The sequence below is a fragment of the Mobula hypostoma genome, chromosome 8, assembly GCF_963921235.1.
Source record: "Mobula hypostoma chromosome 8, sMobHyp1.1, whole genome shotgun sequence".
NCBI lineage: Eukaryota > Metazoa > Chordata > Chondrichthyes > Myliobatiformes > Myliobatidae > Mobula > Mobula hypostoma.
Window position 1 is genome coordinate 153,888,872 of NC_086104.1, and position 20,993 is coordinate 153,909,864.

General features: G+C 43.4%; 1 protein-coding gene across 1 annotated transcript; it reads left to right on the top strand.

The window, feature by feature from the left end:
- The first annotated feature begins 6,977 nt into the window (after positions 1–6,977).
- Positions 6,978–17,220, top strand: mat2ab (methionine adenosyltransferase 2Ab). Its single transcript, XM_063057122.1, has 9 exons — positions 6,978–7,195; positions 9,326–9,403; positions 9,679–9,801; positions 9,883–9,995; positions 10,079–10,222; positions 10,879–11,097; positions 12,353–12,535; positions 13,681–13,814; positions 13,913–17,220. The coding sequence occupies exons 1-9, from the start codon at positions 7,105–7,107 to the stop codon at positions 14,013–14,015; spliced, it is 1,188 nt and encodes a 395-aa protein (XP_062913192.1). The 5' UTR covers positions 6,978–7,104; the 3' UTR covers positions 14,016–17,220.
- Positions 17,221–20,993: the final 3,773 nt, after the last annotated feature.

The following is a 20,993-nucleotide window of genomic DNA, read 5'->3' on the forward strand; positions in this document are numbered from 1 at the left end:
TCTTCCCCTCTGCCATCCCATTCCTAAATGGACATTGAACCCACAAACACTCCCTTGCATTTTATTAATTTTTATTTCTGTTTTTGTACTATTTTAATTTTTAACCATTTAGTATACATGTTATAATTGCCATAATTGATTTTTTTCTATATTACCATGTTTTTATATTATCATTGTAATGCTGGTAAGTGAACAAATTTCATGACATATGCTGGTCATTTAAAATTTATTCTGAAGATTTCCAGCATCTGCAGAATCTCTTGTGCTTATGCTTCTGCAACTGAAGACAACAAAGGCAGTTCTTTCTGAGACTATTGACTAACCTGAATAACTACGTTGCCTCTGCAAAGTTGTCTTTGGTGAAAATGCTTGACATTTCAAGCCAAAATCTCGTTTGTCATTGCACAGACAAAATAGCTTAATTACTGAATGAATTCACCCGAAGAGAGAAATTCTTCCAGGACAATCAAGGACACGACCCACCCAGCCAACACACTTTTCATCCCTCTTCCCTCCGGGAGAAGGCTCAGGAGCTTGAAGACTTGTACGGCCAGATTTGGGAACAGCTCCTTTCCAACTGTGATAAGACTGCTGAATGGATCCTGACCTGGATCTGGGCCGTACCCTCCAAATATCTGGACCTGCCTCTTGGTTTTTTTTGCACTACCTTACTTCCCATTTTTCTATTTTCTATTTATGATTTATAATTTAAATTTTTAATATTTACTAATTTTTACTGTTTTTAATATTTAATATTTGTAATCCAGGGAGTGTGAAGCGCAGAATCAAAAATCGCAGTGATGATTGTATGTTCTAGTACCAATTGTTTGGTAAGTATAAAGTAATTCCATTTGTCGAACAGTTGCTCAGTCCCTGTCATGTGAGGTGGAAACGAGTACGGCCGGCCTGTATAGGCCGATTCCCAGTACAGTGGATGCAATGGATTGCAGAAGTGTTCATGACTTCAGAGGATAATGGAGACGGGAGGTCATCGATGGCCTATTGTCTCTCTAGGAGCTAAGGACCCAAGTAAGCAGTTAGTTGCCCTGTTATAGAATTCAACTGGAAAGAGTGCAGAGAAGATTTAAGGATGCTGCCAGGACTTAAGAGTTTCAGTTACAGGCTGAGCAGGCTAAGGCTTTATTACTTGGAAAGTGGGAGATAGCCTTAAACACATTTATAAAATCATAAAAGGTAGGGATAAGGAGAGCATACAAATGTTTAGTTAATGGGAACTAATAAGTAGAGGGTATTAGTTTAAGGTGAGAGGTGAAAGATTTCACAGGTTTCTGGGCAACATCTTCAGAGGGTGGTGACTATATGGAATGAGCTGTTGGACAAGGTAATTGGGACAGGGCACAGTAACATTGGATAGGAAATGTAGGCCAAATGCAAGCGAATGGGACTACCTTGGTGGGCACTATGGTCAGCAGGGCTCATTTCCATGCTGTACTATCTGTAGTACCAGTTGGATGGGGTGTCCAGGGAGGGGGTAGCACCTCTGGTAAAGGGGCTTGTTATGTCCATTCTGGGACAGCTCACACATCTTTGATCCCCTCCCCAGGTGTAGCTCTCACCTGTGGCTCCGAGTAGCTGTTTGTATGTGACAGCGGCTACACCTGGTACATCGTTTGACAGGCAGGTTAAGCCAGGCAAAGGAAGCCAGTGGCTTTGTACGCTGGGGAGATAGGGACATGCCTGTCCTAGCATGCAAAGTCAGCCTCAGCAGACCGGGTGGATGAGAGATCCAGCGGCCAGGAAGGCGGTACTGCAATGCTCCATGGTGAGTGAAGAGTATGACACACCACAGAAGATGTCATGGTTATCCACTGCAACCAAAGAAGAGTTTGTGACTCTTGTTCATACCATTGGACCAGGACGTCCAAGGTCAAGTGAGGGGAACTGCCCCAGTATAATGGCTTTTCTACTTTAAAAGCTCTCCCACACGGGTTTCTCGGCATTGTCGGACACAATAGACAACCCACACCAATTGGATGGTGCGAATGAAGGACCAATGACATTGGGATCACAGAATAGAATTACTTCACTTGATCAACGTCACTTCCAGACAATTCTGCACTTCTACTGACTGGCCAAAGTGCAAAATAAATTTATTATTAAAGTACACCTGTCACCATGTGACAACCCTGAGATTCTTTTTCTTGCAGGCATATTCAGTACATCCATAATAGAAATCAATGAAAGACTGCACCAACTGGGCATCAGCCCACGTACAAAAGACAACAAACTGTGCAAATATGGAAAGAAAGAATAATATAGGGCCTGTGTCCAAGTGGGATTTAAACTTGAGTTCTAACTTTGACATGTGTGCTGCTCAGTAAACATGGAAAGAATGCAGAAATTTAATTTCAGTCTGGAAAGCTGCAAGCCAATAGTCATTTAAATATAACATGTATATAATGTAAATCATATGTATTTACAGTAGAAATGAGATGTCTTTGATCTAGGGTGTAAAGCACAGAAGTACACACATCATATAAAGATAAGGATGAATCACAGATAAATAACAAACTAAAGTGCATAAATTAAATATTGTAAGTTACAGAACAGATTAATCAGTGACACTTCAACTGTGATGCAGCAAGGAGTTCAGAAGACTGGGGGGAGAAACTGTTTCCCCTCCTGCCTGTTCTTGTTTTTATGCATCGGCGTCTCCTGTCTGATGGTAGAAAGTCAAGAGGAGGCTGGATGGACTGGTGGGATCCTTGAAAATACTAAGGGCCTGTGTACGCAACGCTCCTGATAAATGTTCTTAATGGTCATCTATTGCAACATAAATGTAAAACTACAAATTTCACAACATGTGGCAGAGATAATAAACCTGATTCTGGCCTAATAAAAAGTTAGGAAATAAAGTACTTTCACTAATGTGGCATCAATTAATTTGTTTTACGGGCAAAGCACCTGTGTCAATAACCCGTTTAGCAAACAGCAAAATGCAGCAAGTCCTCATGAATATCAATAATTAATCTATTTGTAAGGATGTAGATATACTTTGGAGGAATATCTATGCAAAGCAGTCATGACCAAAGAATGTAGCAACTTTGACCTTAAAATTTGAAAGAATAATTGTCGGAATGGGCGATACCTGCCACTGTTGCTAATAGTTATGAGGAGGGCTGCTGCTGCTCTGAAGTCAATGGTCTGAGGCAGTTTGATACATGAGGCAAAGAGCATATATGACAAATTAATTTTTTTCTCTAGCCAGAGTATGCTGGCCAGTGGTGGAGTGGCATTGCACGAGACTCTGGGGTGAGTGGTCCTGGGTTTGAATCTGGCTCCTGGCACGCTTTCCATCTGTGCTGGGTTGAACGTCAAGCTAGTAATTCAGCCTCATAAAAAAACAGGACAAATGCTGGAGAGGTGACAGGGTTGCCACCCGAAGCGCCAACAAGGCGCAGAGAGGAACAAGAAAAACAAACCAGTGGGTAAGGCCGTAACATAGAGTCAGAGAGGTACAGCACAGAGGCAGACTCTGGCCATCTAGTCCATGATGAAACCATTTAAACTGCTTCCCTCCATCAACCTGCACCGGGGCCACAGCCCTCCTTACCACTACTATTCTTTTGCCTATTCAAATTCCCCTTAAACATTGAAATCAAGTTTGCATGTACCACTTGTGCTAGCAGCTCATTCCACACACTCACGAGTTAAGAAGTTCCCCCTCATGTTCCCCTTAAACTTCTCACTTTTCACCCGTAACCCAGTACGTCTGGTTGTAGACTCGCCCAACCCCAGTGGGGGAAAGCGGAGCACAATTAGGCCATTCGACCCATTGAGTCTGCACCACCATTCCATCATGGCTGATTTATTATCCCCCTCCACAGCCGCCCATGGCAATGAATATCACAGATTCACTAACACCTGGTTATATTTTTTACATTGTAACTTATAATAATTTTAATGTTTTTTTAAAAGAGATACTGCACAGCAACAGGTCCCTTCAGCCCAATTAGCCTGCAGCGCCCAAACAAACCCCCACGACCAATCATCTAACGTGACACGATACTCAAAACCCAATGCATTGTTTCATTTGCAGATTTGATTTCAATAAAAATTCCCTCTCCTCTGGTGAACAAATTCTGTCCCCCTTCTTTTATTCTTCACTCTGACCTTTCACGTCTTCTCAGCTGCCTATTTCCCCGGGGTCCGTTCCTCCTTTGTCCACTCTCCTCTCTCATCAGATCCTTCCTCCTCCAGCCCTTGACCTTTCCTAACCACCTGGCTTCTCCTGTCACTTTCCAGCTGGCCTCTTCCTCCCTCTCCCCACCTTGTTATTCTGGTATCTTCCCCCTTCCTTCTCAGTCCTGAAGAAGAGACTCAGCCTGAAACGTCGACTCTTTATTCTTTCCCATAGATGCTGCCTGGGTTCCTCCAGCATTGTGTGTGTGTGTGTTGCTTTGGATTTCAGCATCTGCAGAATTTTGAAAATCCCCTTGCACACAGTGCATTCCAATCAGGATGGGAGCTTAAACATACGACTTCCAGCTCCAAGCTGGGAGTTTGAAACTCCTAGTTAGAACGATCTCACGGGACAGAAAGACACTGAAGGGAAGCCTCTGGAGGAAAGCAAGAACCAGCTGGATGGTGGTGGTGGGACACCCCTGGATATTGGGATCACTGAGCAGAATCAATATCCCTTGTTCTGAAATGATAACCAGTTCAAAAGTACAGAATTTTCTAATAAAAAATCATCCAAATGTCAGTTATTTGACATTGCAGTTTCCTGCAGAATCGGAAGTGCACCATGATAAAGCTGACAAAATCTCTGGCGCTATTTTAGTGACCTCCTTTGAATTCAGTTAGGATTACTGCCGTACTTAGATAATGCATCATTTCGAGAGGACTAGAATATAAGAGCAAGGATGTAATGCTGAGGCTTTAGGTGACACTGGTGAGGGCTCACTTGGAGTATTGTGAGTAGTTTTAGGCCCCTGATTTAAGAAAGTATGTGTTGACATTGGAAGTTTCAGAGGAGGTTCACAAGAATGATCCGGGAATGAAAGGGTTATCATATGAGGAGCAAGTGATGGCTCTGGGCCTGTACTCGCTGGAGTTTAGAAGAATGAGGGAACCTCACTGAAACCTATCGAAAGTTGAAAGGCCTAGAAAGAGTGGCTGTGGAGAGGATGTTTCCTACGGTGAGGGAGTCGAAGACCAGAGGGCACAGCCTCAGAATAGAAGGGCATCCATTTAGAATGGAGATGAAGAGGAATTTCTTTAGCCAGAGGGTGGTGAATCTGTGGAATTCATTGTCACCAGCATCTGTGGAGACAAGGCCTTGCAGTGTATTTGCGGTGGAGGTTGATAGCTGCTTGATTAGTCAGGGCGTGGAAGGTTAGTGAATGCGGTTGAGTGGAAAATGGATCCACCTTGATGAAATGGTGGAGCAGACTCATTAGGCTAAAAGGCTAATTTCTGTTCCCGATGTCTTATAGTCTTATTTGTCTGGGGAGTTCAGGAAACAAGTTTATAATTAGGATAAATTTGGAGGTAGATGAAAGCAAACTTCTACTTTAAGACTACAGAAACAAGTTTAGTTGCTTTGATGCTCTAGCCAAATTCAAGTTATTCATGAGAATTATGGCTAATTGTGGTGGCTAACTTTGAAAACAGAAAATACTTAGCAGAATAAGAAACACAGGCAGAGAGAGAAATGGCATTAATACAAATCAAAATCACGAACCCAAAATACTGGAAACCCAAAATAAAAACAAAAAATTTTGGAAGCACTCAGCATCTGTAGAAAGACAAATTATTCATGTTTCAGGTCAATAACTGACATAAGACCTACGAAAAGGTACAAATCCAAACGATTTAAGTGAAAGAAAAGCAAGAGGGACGAACAAAGGGATTATTTGAACTCTATTCTGTCTCCATAAATGTTGGTTGGCCTGAGCTTTCGGCGCAACTTCAGCTTTAAATTCTGAGTGCCAGCGTCTGCAACTTAATTGTTTTTTGATGTTATGGATTGATTACCCTCCTGTGTACCTATATCCCCTTTTAAAATCCTGAATAGGGCAAAACGTCAAAGCTCCAAGGAAGGACAGAACAATGTAGCAAATTTGCTGCCAGTTACGCAGGCTTTGCGTTTGCCGGGTGTGGATTATTGTCCCTACGAAGGAGAACTGGAAAAGGGCAATTTTAGAAACTGAAACGATTTGCTGTGTTTAATCAGAAATTTCACCAAGAGCCCCCAATTACTTTAATATATAAGAGATCTCTCTTTAGGAGAATCGATTCTATTCCCGTCTATTGTTCTACATAAACTGGTGCACTTCGAGGCACAGTGCTCGCATTTCAAAGTGCATCGGATGAAGATATTAGATTTTAACAGTGGTATGTATTCCCAAGAGTTTTTTTTTTATAAATTATGAACGGTGTAGGTCCTAATCAAATCATTACAATGGGAGTAGGGTGGTTGGAACAGAGGGGGAAATCAACATTTCAACCAACAGATACTTCATAGTTTGGTAGTTAGCATTTAGATTGTGCCTAATTTCAAAGCAAATGTTTCCCCTAAAAGTAATGCACATAGATGACTATTTCAAACAAAACCATGGTCTCCCAAACCAGTTCGTCATGGAAGAAATGAGACTGCACCTCACTGCGGCATTCTCCAGCAATCTTCTGTGATTGACATGAGCGCCGCAGTGTAACCACGCCCACAACACGCCAAGGCAGGAAGGGTAGGGTTCGAAATTCTCTAAAGGGGGCAGCGAACAGTGAGCTACGGGTCGCTTGCGTTGCAGCCGGTTCCAGCATGAAAATACAAAATTAGTTCGTATGGGAATGGTTAATATTACGGTCACTACGTGTTGAGAGACAGGGGCTCGGTTCCCCCTCCTCGGCCGCTCTCCCCTTTCGCCGCGCAGTGGTTGCGCCGACCGAATGCCGGGGAAGACCCACGTGAGAGGGCGTCGCTATAAAAGCTGCCGCGGCGGCGCCCGCTGCCATTCTTCACCACGCAGCAGCAGCCGCACGGACTGAGGTGGCTTCCAGCTTTCGCTGCGCGCACATACCTCCGCCACGCCGTTCTCCCTCCCCCCCGAGCCCGACAGCGAGCAGCCAGCAGCCAGCACCATGAATGGCCAGATCAATGGTTTGCACCAGAGCCTGCTGGACGAGAGGACCTTCCTGTTCACTTCCGAGTCCGTGGGCGAAGGTCATCCAGGTGAGCGTCCGCCGAGGGAGGGAGGGAGGGATGGGGGCGGGCTCGCGCGCCTCCGGCCATGCGCGCGGGCCGGTTCCCCGAGTTCTGGAATGTTCGAAAAGAGCGGGAGAAGGCACAGAAGCGACGGCCGGGCGGGCGAGGGATCGGAATCGAGTTCGGGTTCCCGCCGGCGGGCGGGCCGGGAGGGAGGGAGTCCGGGCGGGGTGGTCAATACGGCCGATCCCGAGATCTGGGCGGGTGTTTGCATCCCGCGGAGGGGACGGATGGTGTCGAGTCCCGACCAGCGAGTGGACCGGCTCTCTTTGTGTGCGTTCCCCGCCGTCCGGCGCGATGGATGGACGGGGGAGATGCCGGATAGGCCGTCCGAGGAGGGACGGCTTTTCCACCTGGCGTCGTCGCTCCGGTCATCCGGCACGTTTTGCCGCATCGCCTCGCTGCCCGGGGAGGCGATGACGTTTCTCACTTCCGCTGAGGGCGGACCAATGGGATCTCGGCATCAGCTGTCAAACTCTTAATCGCCGCGTTTGACCAATAGGAGATGTCCTGTGGCTCTCGCCCGGTTCTGATTGATGCCGTCACCTGTCGGTTACGTTGATGCTAGTGGCTCCGCGAACGAAAACGCAAGTGGAAGTGCGCCTCGTGTGAGCCTGTTTAGATTAGATTAGATTCAACTTCATTGTCATTGTGCCGAGTACAGATACAAAGCCAAGGAAATGCAGTTAGCATCTGACCAGAAATGCAAAGAACAGTGTTATTTACAAAATAACTGCTGATAAAAAAAAATAAATGCTACAGCACACACATATGAAAGTACTGAGACAGTACAATATGGGTGCAATACTGCTTAGCGCTGTGATGTGAGGTTCAGCAGGGTCACAGCCTCGGGGAAGAAGCTCTTTCTGAGCCTGGTGGTGCGGGAAGCTGTTGTGTTTGTGGTAATGAAATATTGGTCATGCCTCTTCCTCTGCTTGCTGCTAGCCCTACTAAGGCATAATTGCACTCGTATCAATTGATGTAATTTTGTATCCGATTAATATGCAGCAATTATTATAGCTGGACTCAATATTGCAGTTAACTCCAGTAGTTGGACTCTTAAACACGGATAATCCTTACTGTCTCTTCAATCCCTTGCAACCAATTCCTGCCCAGCCCAGTTTATCTTGTCTGAAATCAGCTAGACCAGCCCAGCCTTTTTTTAATATATATGCCATGGACCAATACCTTGAAACAAAGGGTCCATGGCATTGGGAACCCCTGAGCTAGATCACTTCACTTCAACTGGGATGATTCAGCATCTCTGGAGGTGACCTAATCTAAACCTTGGCTCAAGGATAGGTTGCCAGAGAGAACATGTCATTGGGTGTATTTAAGGCAGGAGATTGGCAGGTTTTCAATCAGAAAGGGAAGAGGTGGGTGTAACAGTTACAGGGAAAGTGAAGTTTAAAAGATCAACCATGACAATGGCAGAGCAGATTTGATGGGCTGAATGGCCTAATTCTGTTCCTGTATCATTTGGATAGCAGCATACACTGAGTGGAGTTTTTTTGGGACCTCCAGTTGATGAATAAAACTACCTATGCCTTGATGCATGGACCTGTACCAGTAAACTTGCTGGAGTTTAGAAGAATGAGTAGGGATATCATTGAAACCTGTTGGATATTGAAAGTCCTTGAGAGTGGATTGGGAGAGGATGTTTCCTATAGAGGGTGAGACTAGGACCAGAGGGTATAGCCTTGGAATAAAAGGATGTCCCATTGGAAAAGAGGAATTTCTTTGGCTGGAAGGTGACGAATCTGAAATTCATGGCCACAGATGGCTGTTGAAGCCAGTCAGGTCTTTGGGTATATTGGAAAGAGTTTGATAGGATCTTGATTAGTAAGGGTTATCAAAGTTTTTGGGGGAACGCGGTTGAATGGGGTTGAAGATAGAATTAATTAACTATAATGGTATTGCAAAGCAGGCTCAATGGGCTGAATGGCCTAGTTGTCCTTTAACTTGTGTGTCAAATTTTGGTAAACTTGTGAGGAGGGGACAAATCAAATCTGTTGGAGGGTTGGTATTTGCAATTGCAAGAGTCAGTGACGGTGTGTTGTGTAGCTTTATGTTAATTAAAGGTAATTGTACTTGCAGATAAAATCTGCGATCAGATTAGTGATGCTGTGCTGGATGCCCACCTCAAACAAGACCCTGATGCCAAAGTTGCTTGCGGTAAGTTCTGATGACAAATGTTTCTGTTTGTTAATTATGTTTCATTTTTTTTGTTTACTAGGTGTATTGAGACTGGATTTAGACGACTTGTCTAATTATTTTGTGATGGGAATAATAAATTGTTTGCGCTCTGTGCAACAAACAGGTTTTATAAAGTTTGTGTTTCTACATTCTATTCAGTGTTCCTTACCTAATTGTGTTTTTTTTAAAGCTGGAATAGCAATAAAAGGTTATTATTAAGTTACTGGAAATTGTACCTGATCTTTGTTTTACAGAGACTGTCGCAAAAACTGGTATGATTCTGCTGTGTGGTGAGATTACCTCCAGGGCCTCTGTTGACTACCAGAAGGTTGTACGAGATACGATTAAACATATTGGATACAATGATTCTTCAAAAGGTGCGGCACTGAGTGGGTATTCTTAACTGCTTGGATTGCTGTGCATCAATTGTGTGGTGATAATGACTGTGATTATTACAGGCTTCGACTACAAGACCTGCAATGTTCTAGTTGCTTTGGAACAACAATCTCCAGATATTGCACAAGGTGTTCATTTGGATAGGAATGAAGAGGATATTGGTGCTGGAGATCAAGTAAGAGCAATTTGTCAGTGTCTTTAAAATGTGTTTGCCATTTCATTTGCTGTGGAACTAAGCTGTCAGTTTTCTTTCTCCAGGGTCTTATGTTTGGTTATGCCACAGATGAGACTGAAGAGTGCATGCCCCTTACCATTGTTCTTGCTCACAAACTGAATGCCAAAATGGCTGAGTTACGCCGTAATGGCACTCTACCCTGGCTCCGACCAGATTGCAAAACACAGGTAAGGTGAGCTTGTTGGATTTGTAACAGATAGTTGTCCACTTCTGTGAGTGGGCTGGTTTTAAAAGACCATTGTCACGCCCCTTGGTCACTGCTAGCAGCTCAGCAAGTGTATTTTCCTTGTTTTATTATTTTTGTGCATTAGCACAGATTGTTTTCTTATGCAATTGGTGGTTAGTCTGCGTGTAGTTTTCGTATTCTATTGTACCAACTACTGTGAATGCCTGCAAGATAATCAATCTCAGGGTAGTTGTATGGTGGCATAGGGTTACTTGGATAATAAATTTTCTTCGTACATTCCAGTTGCCGTGAGTATGGTTTGACTCACCCAAATGCTGAATCATTGTCCTCCAACCCAGTTGTTTTTTCATTATTATTTTTAAATCCTTATCATTGCCTTATCAACACCCTGCTGTGAAGATTTCAACCCCACCTCCCCTTGTCACTTCACTGCTGTTCTCAAGAAAAGTTCAAATGATGATTTGTTACCCTCCTGTACAACACTACTTTCCAATAGTTGATCAGGCCCCCACTCGCTGCTGGTTTGCCCATTTGGTCTTAAAGTTGGTAGTCTTTATGAATCAGTCCTGTCTCTGGTGGCCAGAAACCTGCAGGTGTCAAAACTATTTAAGAACTTGTCCTCTTCTGCCTTCGCAGGTCACTGTGCAGTACCTGCAGGACCATGGTGCTGTTATTCCTATCCGTGTGCACACAATTGTCATATCTGTGCAGCATGACGAAGATGTTCCACTGGATGAGATGAGGGATGCTCTGAAGGACAAAGTAGTCAAGGCTGTGGTGCCTTCCAAGTACTTGGACGAGGAGACCATATATCACCTGCAGCCCAGTGGACGTTTTGTTATTGGTGGACCACAGGTTGGCTAGCGCGGTTCTTGTTCTGATAAAAGTCTTATGGAGCTACTGCAGTGACATCTTAGATTACCTTGTGTTTCATGAAGCTTGGTTTTCTGCATGCCCTGGGTGTTGCTGCTTCAGTATCTGCAAACGCGCTGGGAAAACTTACTTTGCTTTTGGTGTTTTATCCACATACTTACTCCTTTTTAGCAGCTGGTATTTTTAGCCAGGTTTAGACACTGGTAAGGGCATAAACTGCAGACTTTACCATTGCTTGCATGTGAAAAGGGTTGCTGGATAGAAACTTGGAGCAGAGGGGTTATCTTTTGTATCAGTGAGCTGCCTCCACATGAGCTCAATTATTTTAAGTGACTGGAAGAGGCTTGCTATTTGCTTGGCTCTTGTGTTTTGAGTTTTGTGAAATCTTGTGAGTTAGTTGAAGCTGTGTCCTGAAAATATCAATGCCATCATTTAAACGTAATGGAAGCTTAGTAAATAAAAACAAATGTGACTGCATGTATTTTTAGATCAGTAACAGTATTGTCACTAGGTATGCAGATACTAGGAAAAGGAGTATTGTTTGGTATGGGAGGGGTCATTCAGCATGTCTGACCTATGCCTGCTCTGTAACAGCAATCTTGTTATTCCAGTAAATTACTTTTTCTTTTCAATTATCAAGCTCCTTTTTGAAGTAAAGTTCAAAATGCCTTAACTACCTCTGGCAGAGAATTCCAGTATCAACATGTGTTGGGTTTAGATTTCTTTTTCCTTCTGCTATTTGTGACTTGCAGTTTAGATTTGTTCAGTATGTCATTGGACCTTGATCCTCTGCCATTTGGGAAGTAGTTTCACTGTCTACTCTTAACTATACGCTTTGATTTTTTTTAGATCATTTATCAGTCACACTAATCTATTTTTCCCATCCCCCACTGCCATTTTTGTCACTTCTGCACTTGATCTCCCATCCTACCACCATAAAAATACTCAAATTTCCTGAAATGTGGCACTTTCAGTTGTCAGAACCAAAAGATGGTTTGCGATTCCCTTTGCAATCACAGCAAATGGACTGTATGTACTGGAGTTTTGAATGATGCGTAATATGTCTTTAAATACTGGTGTTCACCCAGTGTTCTGTACTTACTTATTAAAGCTACAACTAAACTTCATTCGAGGGAAGGGGAGAGCTACAAGCTCCCATATCTAGTGACAATATTAACATTTATTTGCTTTTTCTGGTGTTAATTAAAACTTCAAAACAAAACGCCTTTCAAAACAGGGAGATGCGGGCCTCACTGGCCGAAAGATCATTGTTGACACCTATGGTGGATGGGGTGCACACGGGGGTGGTGCTTTCTCTGGCAAGGACTACACCAAAGTGGATCGTTCTGCTGCTTATGCTGCTCGATGGGTTGCCAAGTCTCTGGTAAAAGCTGGTCTGTGCCGACGTGTTCTTGTGCAGGTGAGTCACTGACCGATCCAAATTGGCCTGCGTGATGAGCGTTTAAAATAAAACAAATGGTTTAGTGATTGCCTGTCAGGGATGGTGGCTTAGTCTCCGATCTAGGTTGGAGTTGAACCGAAGTACAGTGATAACTGAAGCAATAAACTCAGTGTTCACTTGTACCACCTGATAACAAAAATGAAAAATACTTTTGAGTTGAGCAGCATTTGTGATGCTTTTCTTCATTGTGCTCAGAACTGGGGTTAAAAAGTGAGTGTGCTTTAAGGCGGGGTGGAGGAAGAAGAGGAAGTGAGACTTTAATGGGAGTAAAGTAAATGATTGGACTCTGATCTGAGATTTCTACTTTGCAACTGTCCTTCAAACGTGACACTTGAGGGACAGAAAATGCTGAAGGAACTCAGTGGGTCAGGTGGCATCTGTGGGAAAGAGTAAACGGTTGTCTTTTCAGACCAAGACTCTTCAGTGGGGAGAAGGGGCCAGCTGGAAGGTATCAGGTGAAGCCAGGTGGGTGGGAAAGGGTCAAGGGCTGGGAAGAAAGAATCTGATAGGAGTGTGAACCATAGGAGAAAGGGAAGGCGGAGGGGCCCCACGGGAAATAGTAGGCAGGTGAGAAGTATAGTGGGAATAGAGGAAGGGGGGGATTTGTTTACGGGAAAAATTCGATATTCATGCCATCAGGTTGGAAGGTACCCAGATGTAATATAAGGTGTTGCTCCTCCACCCTGAGGTTGCGTTCATCTTGGCAGAAGAAGGGCAAATGGATCAACAAGTCGGAATGGGATTTGGAATTAAAATGGCTGCTGCCCTATGACACTTGGGGAACCGGTTGACAGCCATTGGCTTTCCATGTTATCACTAACTCCCATGGTTGACTTTAGTTAGTCTTTCCTGAAGGTGTTGCTTTAGCCTCCGATCTTGCCTCTAACCAGGGTTTAGGGCAGCGGAGATCCAGTGGTATGTCTGAAATCAGGGGGAGGGTCCACTGTCTAGTGATGTTCAGAAAGCTGTCAAGTGGCAGCTGCAGACAACCCTAACTCTAACCATAATTCCAGTACAGTGCTCTCCATTTATCTGACTTCTAAGAATTAACAAGTTTTGTGTGGCAGTGTGCCTTAATAGGATGTCTGATCTTTTTTTTTTAGGTATCCTATGCTATTGGAGTAGCACACCCTTTGTCCATCTCCATTTTCTCCTACGGCACATCTGAAATGAGTGAGAAGGAACTCCTGGGGATCGTGAAGATGAACTTTGATCTGCGTCCTGGTGTTATTGTCAGGTAAGTTGTCTGCGCAATGGTTGGATAAGGTAGTAGATTTGAGATGAGGGAGAAATGGGATGTACTGAAGACCTACTAAAACATTTAATGTTTTCCAGGGATCTGGACTTGAAGAAGCCAATTTACCAGAAGACAGCAGCCTACGGCCATTTTGGTAGGGATAGCTTCCCCTGGGAAGTGCCTAAAAAACTTAAGTGCTGAGTGTAAAGTCTTTCTCCCCAGATCTGTTGGTGTATAATACAGAGAAGCTGCAGACTCGGGGAGAAAGACCCTTTCCATATATCCTGTCCTCCATAACTCCCATTTGCTAGTGGCGGAATCTATCTTCTTTCTTTACTCCCATTCTCTATCACGCGGAGTTTGTCCTTGACCCTCTTGTGCTAGCCACTGAATTGCTAATATGTAGTTTCTGTTCAGGGTGAGGGTTGAAAGGGACCATAAAGCAGAGGATCAATTTTTTTGGGTTTGGATGACCAGACACTAAGTGTCCCCATTACAACTGTAACCCTATGTCTGCAAGACCTGCTTTGCATATCATGCCCCAAATGAAACCTATAGTGTTGCTTGTACACAAAGGTCAGTGCTTTGCCCAAACATTGGGACACTTACAGTAATGGTGCTTATTGTGTAGTCCTGGCCCATAGTGTGATTTAAATGTCCTGACTATCATGCAGTCCTATTTGGATTACCAACTTGGAGTTTTAACTTCTTACCAACCCCTATTTTTCTTTGAGGACGTACGTAATGATTTTTAAACAGCAAAAGGGTTTTCAAAGGAAATAACAACTAGCTATGCATCGTTGTTTCTGCACTAGCCAAACCTCGTTTTTAAACTTTGTTTTGAACAGGCTCTTGTGGCAAGGGTTCCCTCCAAGGCCTGTAGGTTGCACACTTTTGGTATTTTTTAAAATCTTTAAGGAAATATCCATAACTGCACAATGAGCTCCTGGGTTTCAGTCAAGTGGACATAGCAGTCATTGTTGTTGAAGCTGGTGTAGATACAGAGAAGCCAGCAAAATGATGGCTCCAGGAATTTAACCTTCATACTTGAATAATATTACGTTCCTATTTATTCTGAGACCTGGCGTAGTTACAGAGAAGCCAGTGTCGCAGTAGGCAGCTTAGAAAAGTCATATTTTTTAAGAGAGAAATATATTGCAATTCCTTCAGTCACAGTATCCCTGGTAAGCCTAAGGTGTCCTACAGAAAGCTCTTGGGCTTGACCTACAGGGGGTCTGGCTGGTGTTAAACACAGGGGCAGGCATGTCCAGCAGTTGGTGAGTGCCTCTTGGCTGGTGTTGTACAGAGAAGCTGGCCTGTTTACATGCTCTCAGCCACTGCTGTGATCGGCAAGTGCCTTTTTGTAACTTAGCAGTTATTACGTATGTCTGTTATCAGAAGTCCAAATGCTAGACCTCAATAAAGTGCTAGGTTCTCCATATAAACTGCTTATTTGTGTCTGCATATTCCTTATTACAACGGCTATAAAATCCTACTTGGAGCTGAGCACGCAAATTTTAATACTGCTACTGCTGGTTAATACTTGATCGGTGAAGGTGTTGCTCAACTAAAGACGAAGCCTGCAGGGAACCAAGATGGGGTATTTCAGTGCTGTATATCATGTGTTCCTGAGGTAGGAACTGGCAGCTTAATGCTTCATTGACTATTTCCTAGCAACTAATGCTAATCTACCAGCTTTGTATGCATTTTCCAGGAGTTACTGAAATACTGCATTTCCAAGTCAGCATGATATCTTTAGTTTGTGTCTTGTTAAGCTGCCTGAATCTCCCATTGGTAGTAAACATGAAAGCTTTCAACATCTGCATACACTGGAACGTCTAGGACATGCTCCTGTTGCCTTCCTAAAAGTCTTGGTGGTGTAAAGCAAATTACAAGCTCAAGTTCTGCACATAAGATTTGGGTAAGATAGGTTAAGGGTGCAGCATCTGTCCACATGTCCAGGAAGCCTAACTAGTACTCACCATTCAAGCTCACTGGGCTTACATGGGTAGTGCATTCCCCTTGATGTACAAGTCCAGCAGTGAAGCTTCGTCACATTTGGTAGGTTGAATTGAACCTTGGCTGACCTACTTTTATAGCATAGAACTTAATCTGATATTTAAAGCTCTTGGACAGCTGAGAATTGTGTACCACCATTCAAAATGCTGGGTGAACTCAGCAAGTCAGGCAGCACCTATGGAGGGGAATAAACAGTTGACATTTCAAGCCCAGACCCTTTGGAACTGGAATGGAAGGGGCAAAAACAAGAACAAGATGGAGGAGGGGGCCAGTAAGGAGTACAAGCTAGTAAAGCTCCTTTGGTGGGTTTATTCATTGTGAGCAGTATTTGTATACATTTTGTATATTCACCATATTGCTGATTTCAATGGCAAAACCAGTAGAAGAAACTTCCCCATCAGGGCCCCTTAACACCTTGCAGGTTCATTTCTGCTTAAATGGAATATCACTCACCAAATCAAGATCTGCACTCAGCTGTAAATTTCAAAAAGTGAATGTCAGGAGGTAAATGTTTGAAAGAGGGACTAAGCCTATACTTAAATCCTATTCAGAAGTAGGAGTATACCCAAGTTTATTTCTGTGGCATGAAGAATGTAAGAGGCCCTTCTCCAGTCATACAAATTTTTTCCATAGAAAGCATAGGTCAGCCAACTACTATCTTATCTCTGCTCTTTCAGGCAGATGGAATGTATTAAGTGCTATCATGTACTGTTAACCTAAACCACCCACAGATACAAAAGAAAATGCAGAGGTACTTCAATAGATGTTGCCTGACCTGTAATATCTCTAAGGTACTTCAGAAAATACAGGAAAAACTCAGCAGTTCAGGCAGCATTTATTGAGAGGAATGAACAGTTGATGTTTCTTCATTAGGACATTTCATTTCATTTGTGTTTATGATTTGTGATAACTCCTCATCTTTCTGGTTCTGGGTTTTCATCATCAATTATTTAGTACATTGGAATCAGCCAAACACTACTGGTTTAAAAACCCAAACTCTTGTTGCAGCCTTATTTGCAATTCTATATATAAAAGCTAAATGTTGGTTCTTGTATTATCGTGAAATACCAGGGTCACTATTTGACAAAATATTAATGGAAACTGAGGGAATCATATCCAGTGCAAACAGGTCTATCACTGCTGCACATGTTGGCCTTACATTCAGTAGAGTATATACTATTGTATCTTAATTGAGCTGGATGTCTCATACAGTACCATTTTATGTTACTTTGCCATTCTTGGGAGATTTTTATGTATTACAAATAATCCCAGTCCAGCAAAATTGTGAATTTGACTAGATACATCATTCAGGCCAATAGATTGCAATGTGAGATTTTTTTTTCCATTTTAAGCTGAAACTAATAAATCATAAATTATGATGTGTAAATGTTATCACTCATTCTCATTCAAAATTCCACCAATCCAAATATATCTGCTACTAGAAAGCTGGTCACCTCATTACAGGAGGGATATGGAGACTATAGAGGGAGTGCAGAGGAGATTTGAGGATGTTGCCTGGATTGGAGAGTATTTCTTATAAGAATAGGTTGAGTGAACTTGGCCTTTTCTCCTTGGAATGACGGAGGGTGAGAGGCATTGATCGTGTGGCTAGCCAGAGGCTTTTTCCCAGGGCTGAACTGGCTAACAAGGGGGCATAATTTTAAGGTGCTTGGAAGATGGATATCAGAGGTAAGTGTTTCACACAGTGGTGGGTGCGTGGAATGAACTGCCAGCAAAGGTGGATACAAAAGGCTTAGATAGGTACATGGAGCTTAGAAAATAGAGGGCTATAGGGTAGCCAGCTTCTAGAGTGGTTACATAGTCAGCACAGCTGAAGGACCTATAATGTACTGTAGATTTTCTGTTTCTCTATACTGTGCTGTCATAGTGGATCAGTCAATCATCTCTTGACTCTCACTTTGTGGAGTGAGTTTCAACGACTGGACAGCCTATGTTTCTAGTGGCAGATAACAACATAAAGGAGTTCCAGAACATCCTTGTCCTCAATAGTGTTTGGTACAAGTGCAAAAGATAGGCTGCATTAATAAATGTGACCATTTACTACTCAAGTAGTTCTTAAGTAGTTCTCTGCTTTGTCATGTCTGCACCATCACAGCAGCCAGATGTGAAATCAATGGCTATGTACAGAATACAGTAAACTGCCAGGTGCCATCAACTGATGCTTAAGACTAAAGGTTCTTGCTAGTGACTAATGCCAAATGTGCTTTAAAACTATCTGTTATCACAAAGTCATTGACCTGTACAACATGATGATATGAATGGTTACTCTGCCAACATTCACACTACACAAGAGCCAGACAGACAACTGGCATCTCTAAGATAGCCTAATCATTTCCCCTGCAACTCAATGGCATCTGTTGACTAGAAACTTATCGAGATCAGCCCCCAACTTGTCACCAGTCCTGCTGAATAGGTTCAACCCAAAAAGTTGACAATTCCTTTTCTCCCAGATAGGAATTAGACCTAAACAACAGGAATTCTGCAGATGCTGGAAATTCAAGCAACATACATCAAAGTTGCTGGTGAACGCAGCAGGCCAAGCAGTATCTATAGGAAGAGGTGCAGTCGACGTTTCAGGCCGAGACCCTTCGTCCTGAAACGTCGACTGCACCTCTTCCTATAGATGCTGCTTGGCCTGCTGCGTTCACCAGCAACTTTGATGTATGTTGCAGGAATTAGACCTGCTGAGTTCTTCAAGCACATTGATGTTCCAGATTCCATTATCTGCAGGCTCATGTCTCCGTATAATTTAGGTTCACAAGACTCCACAACGAATGACCACCTTCACCCTAAAGCCTTTTTAACCATGTGAGACTCAGAAATATTCGGCATTTAATCTGGACTGACTCCAGTTCTCAACAATACAGCATCTTAAAACTGGAAAGGACAGAACACTAAACAGATACGCCCCTCATCTAAAACACTCTCCCAATCAATGCAATGTGGCTGAAGCATGTACCATCAATAAGATACATGGGAACACCATCTTCAGATTTTCCTCCCGGCCATATCTGATGCTGTCTTGTAAATATCCCCTTGTCCTTCTTCATCACTGGAACTCCCTACCCACCGGAACCATGGCAGTCCTATCACCAAAGTTCTCAATGGTAATGAGTGGATGCCTTTACAGTGATGCTACATTTTGTACTTGAATTTTCTAAGAGATTGCTTATCTTGACCATTCCAAACTTTTAGGCCAGCCTCCCTCTTCCACCCTCAGTGAACTTGAGCTCATGAAAAACTTGCAGCAGCCCACCTTGCAATGCCTATGTTCATCCATCGGCCTTTTCGTACTTCCTTGTGCTCATCCAATAGTTTAGTTTCAAAATTAACATCTGTAATGAAAATCCATTACTAAAGACGAGTCTTGGCCCGAAACGTCAACTGTACCTCTTCCTAGAGATGCTGCCTGGCCTGCGTTCACCAGCAACTTTGATGTGTGTTGCTGAAGAAATTTGTCATGTCCCTTTCAACATTTGCCAATTTTTTATCGATGCATCATGGTTTGGTATGGCAAGTTCCTCTACGTGACTGCAAGAAACTGCAGAGTTGTGGACACAGCTCTGCACACCAAGGTAACCTGCCTCCCTTCCACGGACACTTGTCTGTTCTTGCTGCCTCAGTAAGATAGACAGCCTAATCTAAAGGCCCACCTTCCTCCAACATTCTCTTCCCCCACTGGGCAGAAGACAAAGGTATGTACCATCTGGTTTAGGGATCGCTTCCACCCCACACTATTATAAGACTTAAATTGTTCCTTAATATGATGAGATTGATTTGACCTCACAATCTATCTCATTCTGATCTTATTGTTTACCTGCAGTTCACTTTCTCTGTGATAGTTGCACTTCATTCTGCATTCTGGTCTTTTACCTTGTTCTAGCTCAACACACAGTGCAATCATTTGCTCTGTATCAACAGCATGCAAGACAAACTTTTCACAGTATCTCGGTGCATGTGACCATAATAAACCAATTTCCCCTTTTATTAGGAAACCAGGAGCACAAGCTCTATGTATTGATAGAGATCTAGAACATTATAAGTCTGGCAGGAAGGAGTTTAAGTATGAATTTAGGAGAGCCAGAAGGGGCCATGAGAAGGCTTTGGTGAGCAGGATTAAGTATGTGAAGAGCAAGAGGATATGTGAGAGAATAGGATCAATCAAGTGACAGTGGAAAAACGTGCAATGAACGGAAGGAGATAGCAGAAATAATTAATACTTTGCTCAGTATTCACTATGGAAAAGGATTTTGGCAGTTGTAGGGATGACTTACAGCGGATTGAAAAGCTTGAGCATATAGACATTAAGAAAGAGGATGTGCTGGAGGTTTTAGAAAGCATCAAGTTGGATAAGTCTCTGGAACGGGATGAGATGTACTCCAGGCTACTTACTGTGGGAGGGGAGGGAGGAGATTGCTGAGCCTCTGGCAATGATCTTTGCATCATAGAAACATAGAAAATAGGTGCAGGAGTAGGCCATTCGGCCCTTCAAGCCTTCACCGCCATTTATTATGATCATGGCTGATCATCCAACTCAGAACCCCGCCCCAGCCTTCCCTCCATACCCCCTGACCCCCATAGCCACAAGGGCCATATCTAACTCCCTCTTAAATATAGCCAATGAACTGGCCTCAACTGTTTCCTGTGGCAGAGAATTCCACAGATTCACCACTCTCTGTGTGAAGTTTTTCCTAATCTCGGTCCTAAAAGGCTTCCCCTCTATCCTCAAACTGTGGCCCCTCGTTCTGGACTTCCCCAACATCGGGAACAATCTTCCTGCATCTAGCCTGTCCAATCCCTTTAGGATCTTATACGTTTCAATCAGATCCCCCCTCAATCTTCTAAATTCCAACGAGTACAAGCCCAGTTCATCCAGTCTTTCTTCATATGAAAGTCCTGCCATCCCAGGAATCAATCTGGTGAACCTTCTTTGTACTCCCTCTATGGCAAAGATGTCTTTCCTCAGATTAGGGGACCAAAACTGCACACAATACTCCAGGTGTGGTCTCACCAAGGCCTTGTATAACTGCAGTAGTACCTCCCTGCTCCTGTACTCGAATCCTCTCGCTATAAATGCCAGCATACCATTCGCCTTTTTCACCGCCTGCTGTACCTGCATGCCCACTTTCAATGACTGGT

What these genes read in the sequence shown, in the direction of transcription:
- mat2ab (XM_063057122.1), top strand. Translation starts at nt 7,105, where the DNA reads ATGAATGGCCAGATCAATGGTTTGCACCAGAGCCTGCTGGACGAGAGG. An exon ending in ATATTGGTGCTGGAGATCAA is followed by an intron (nt 9,996 to 10,078) that starts GTAAGAGCAATT and finishes TTCTTTCTCCAG; the next exon opens with GGTCTTATGTTTGGTTATGC. An exon ending in GCCGACGTGTTCTTGTGCAG is followed by an intron (nt 12,536 to 13,680) that starts GTGAGTCACTGA and finishes TTTTTTTTTTAG; the next exon opens with GTATCCTATGCTATTGGAGT.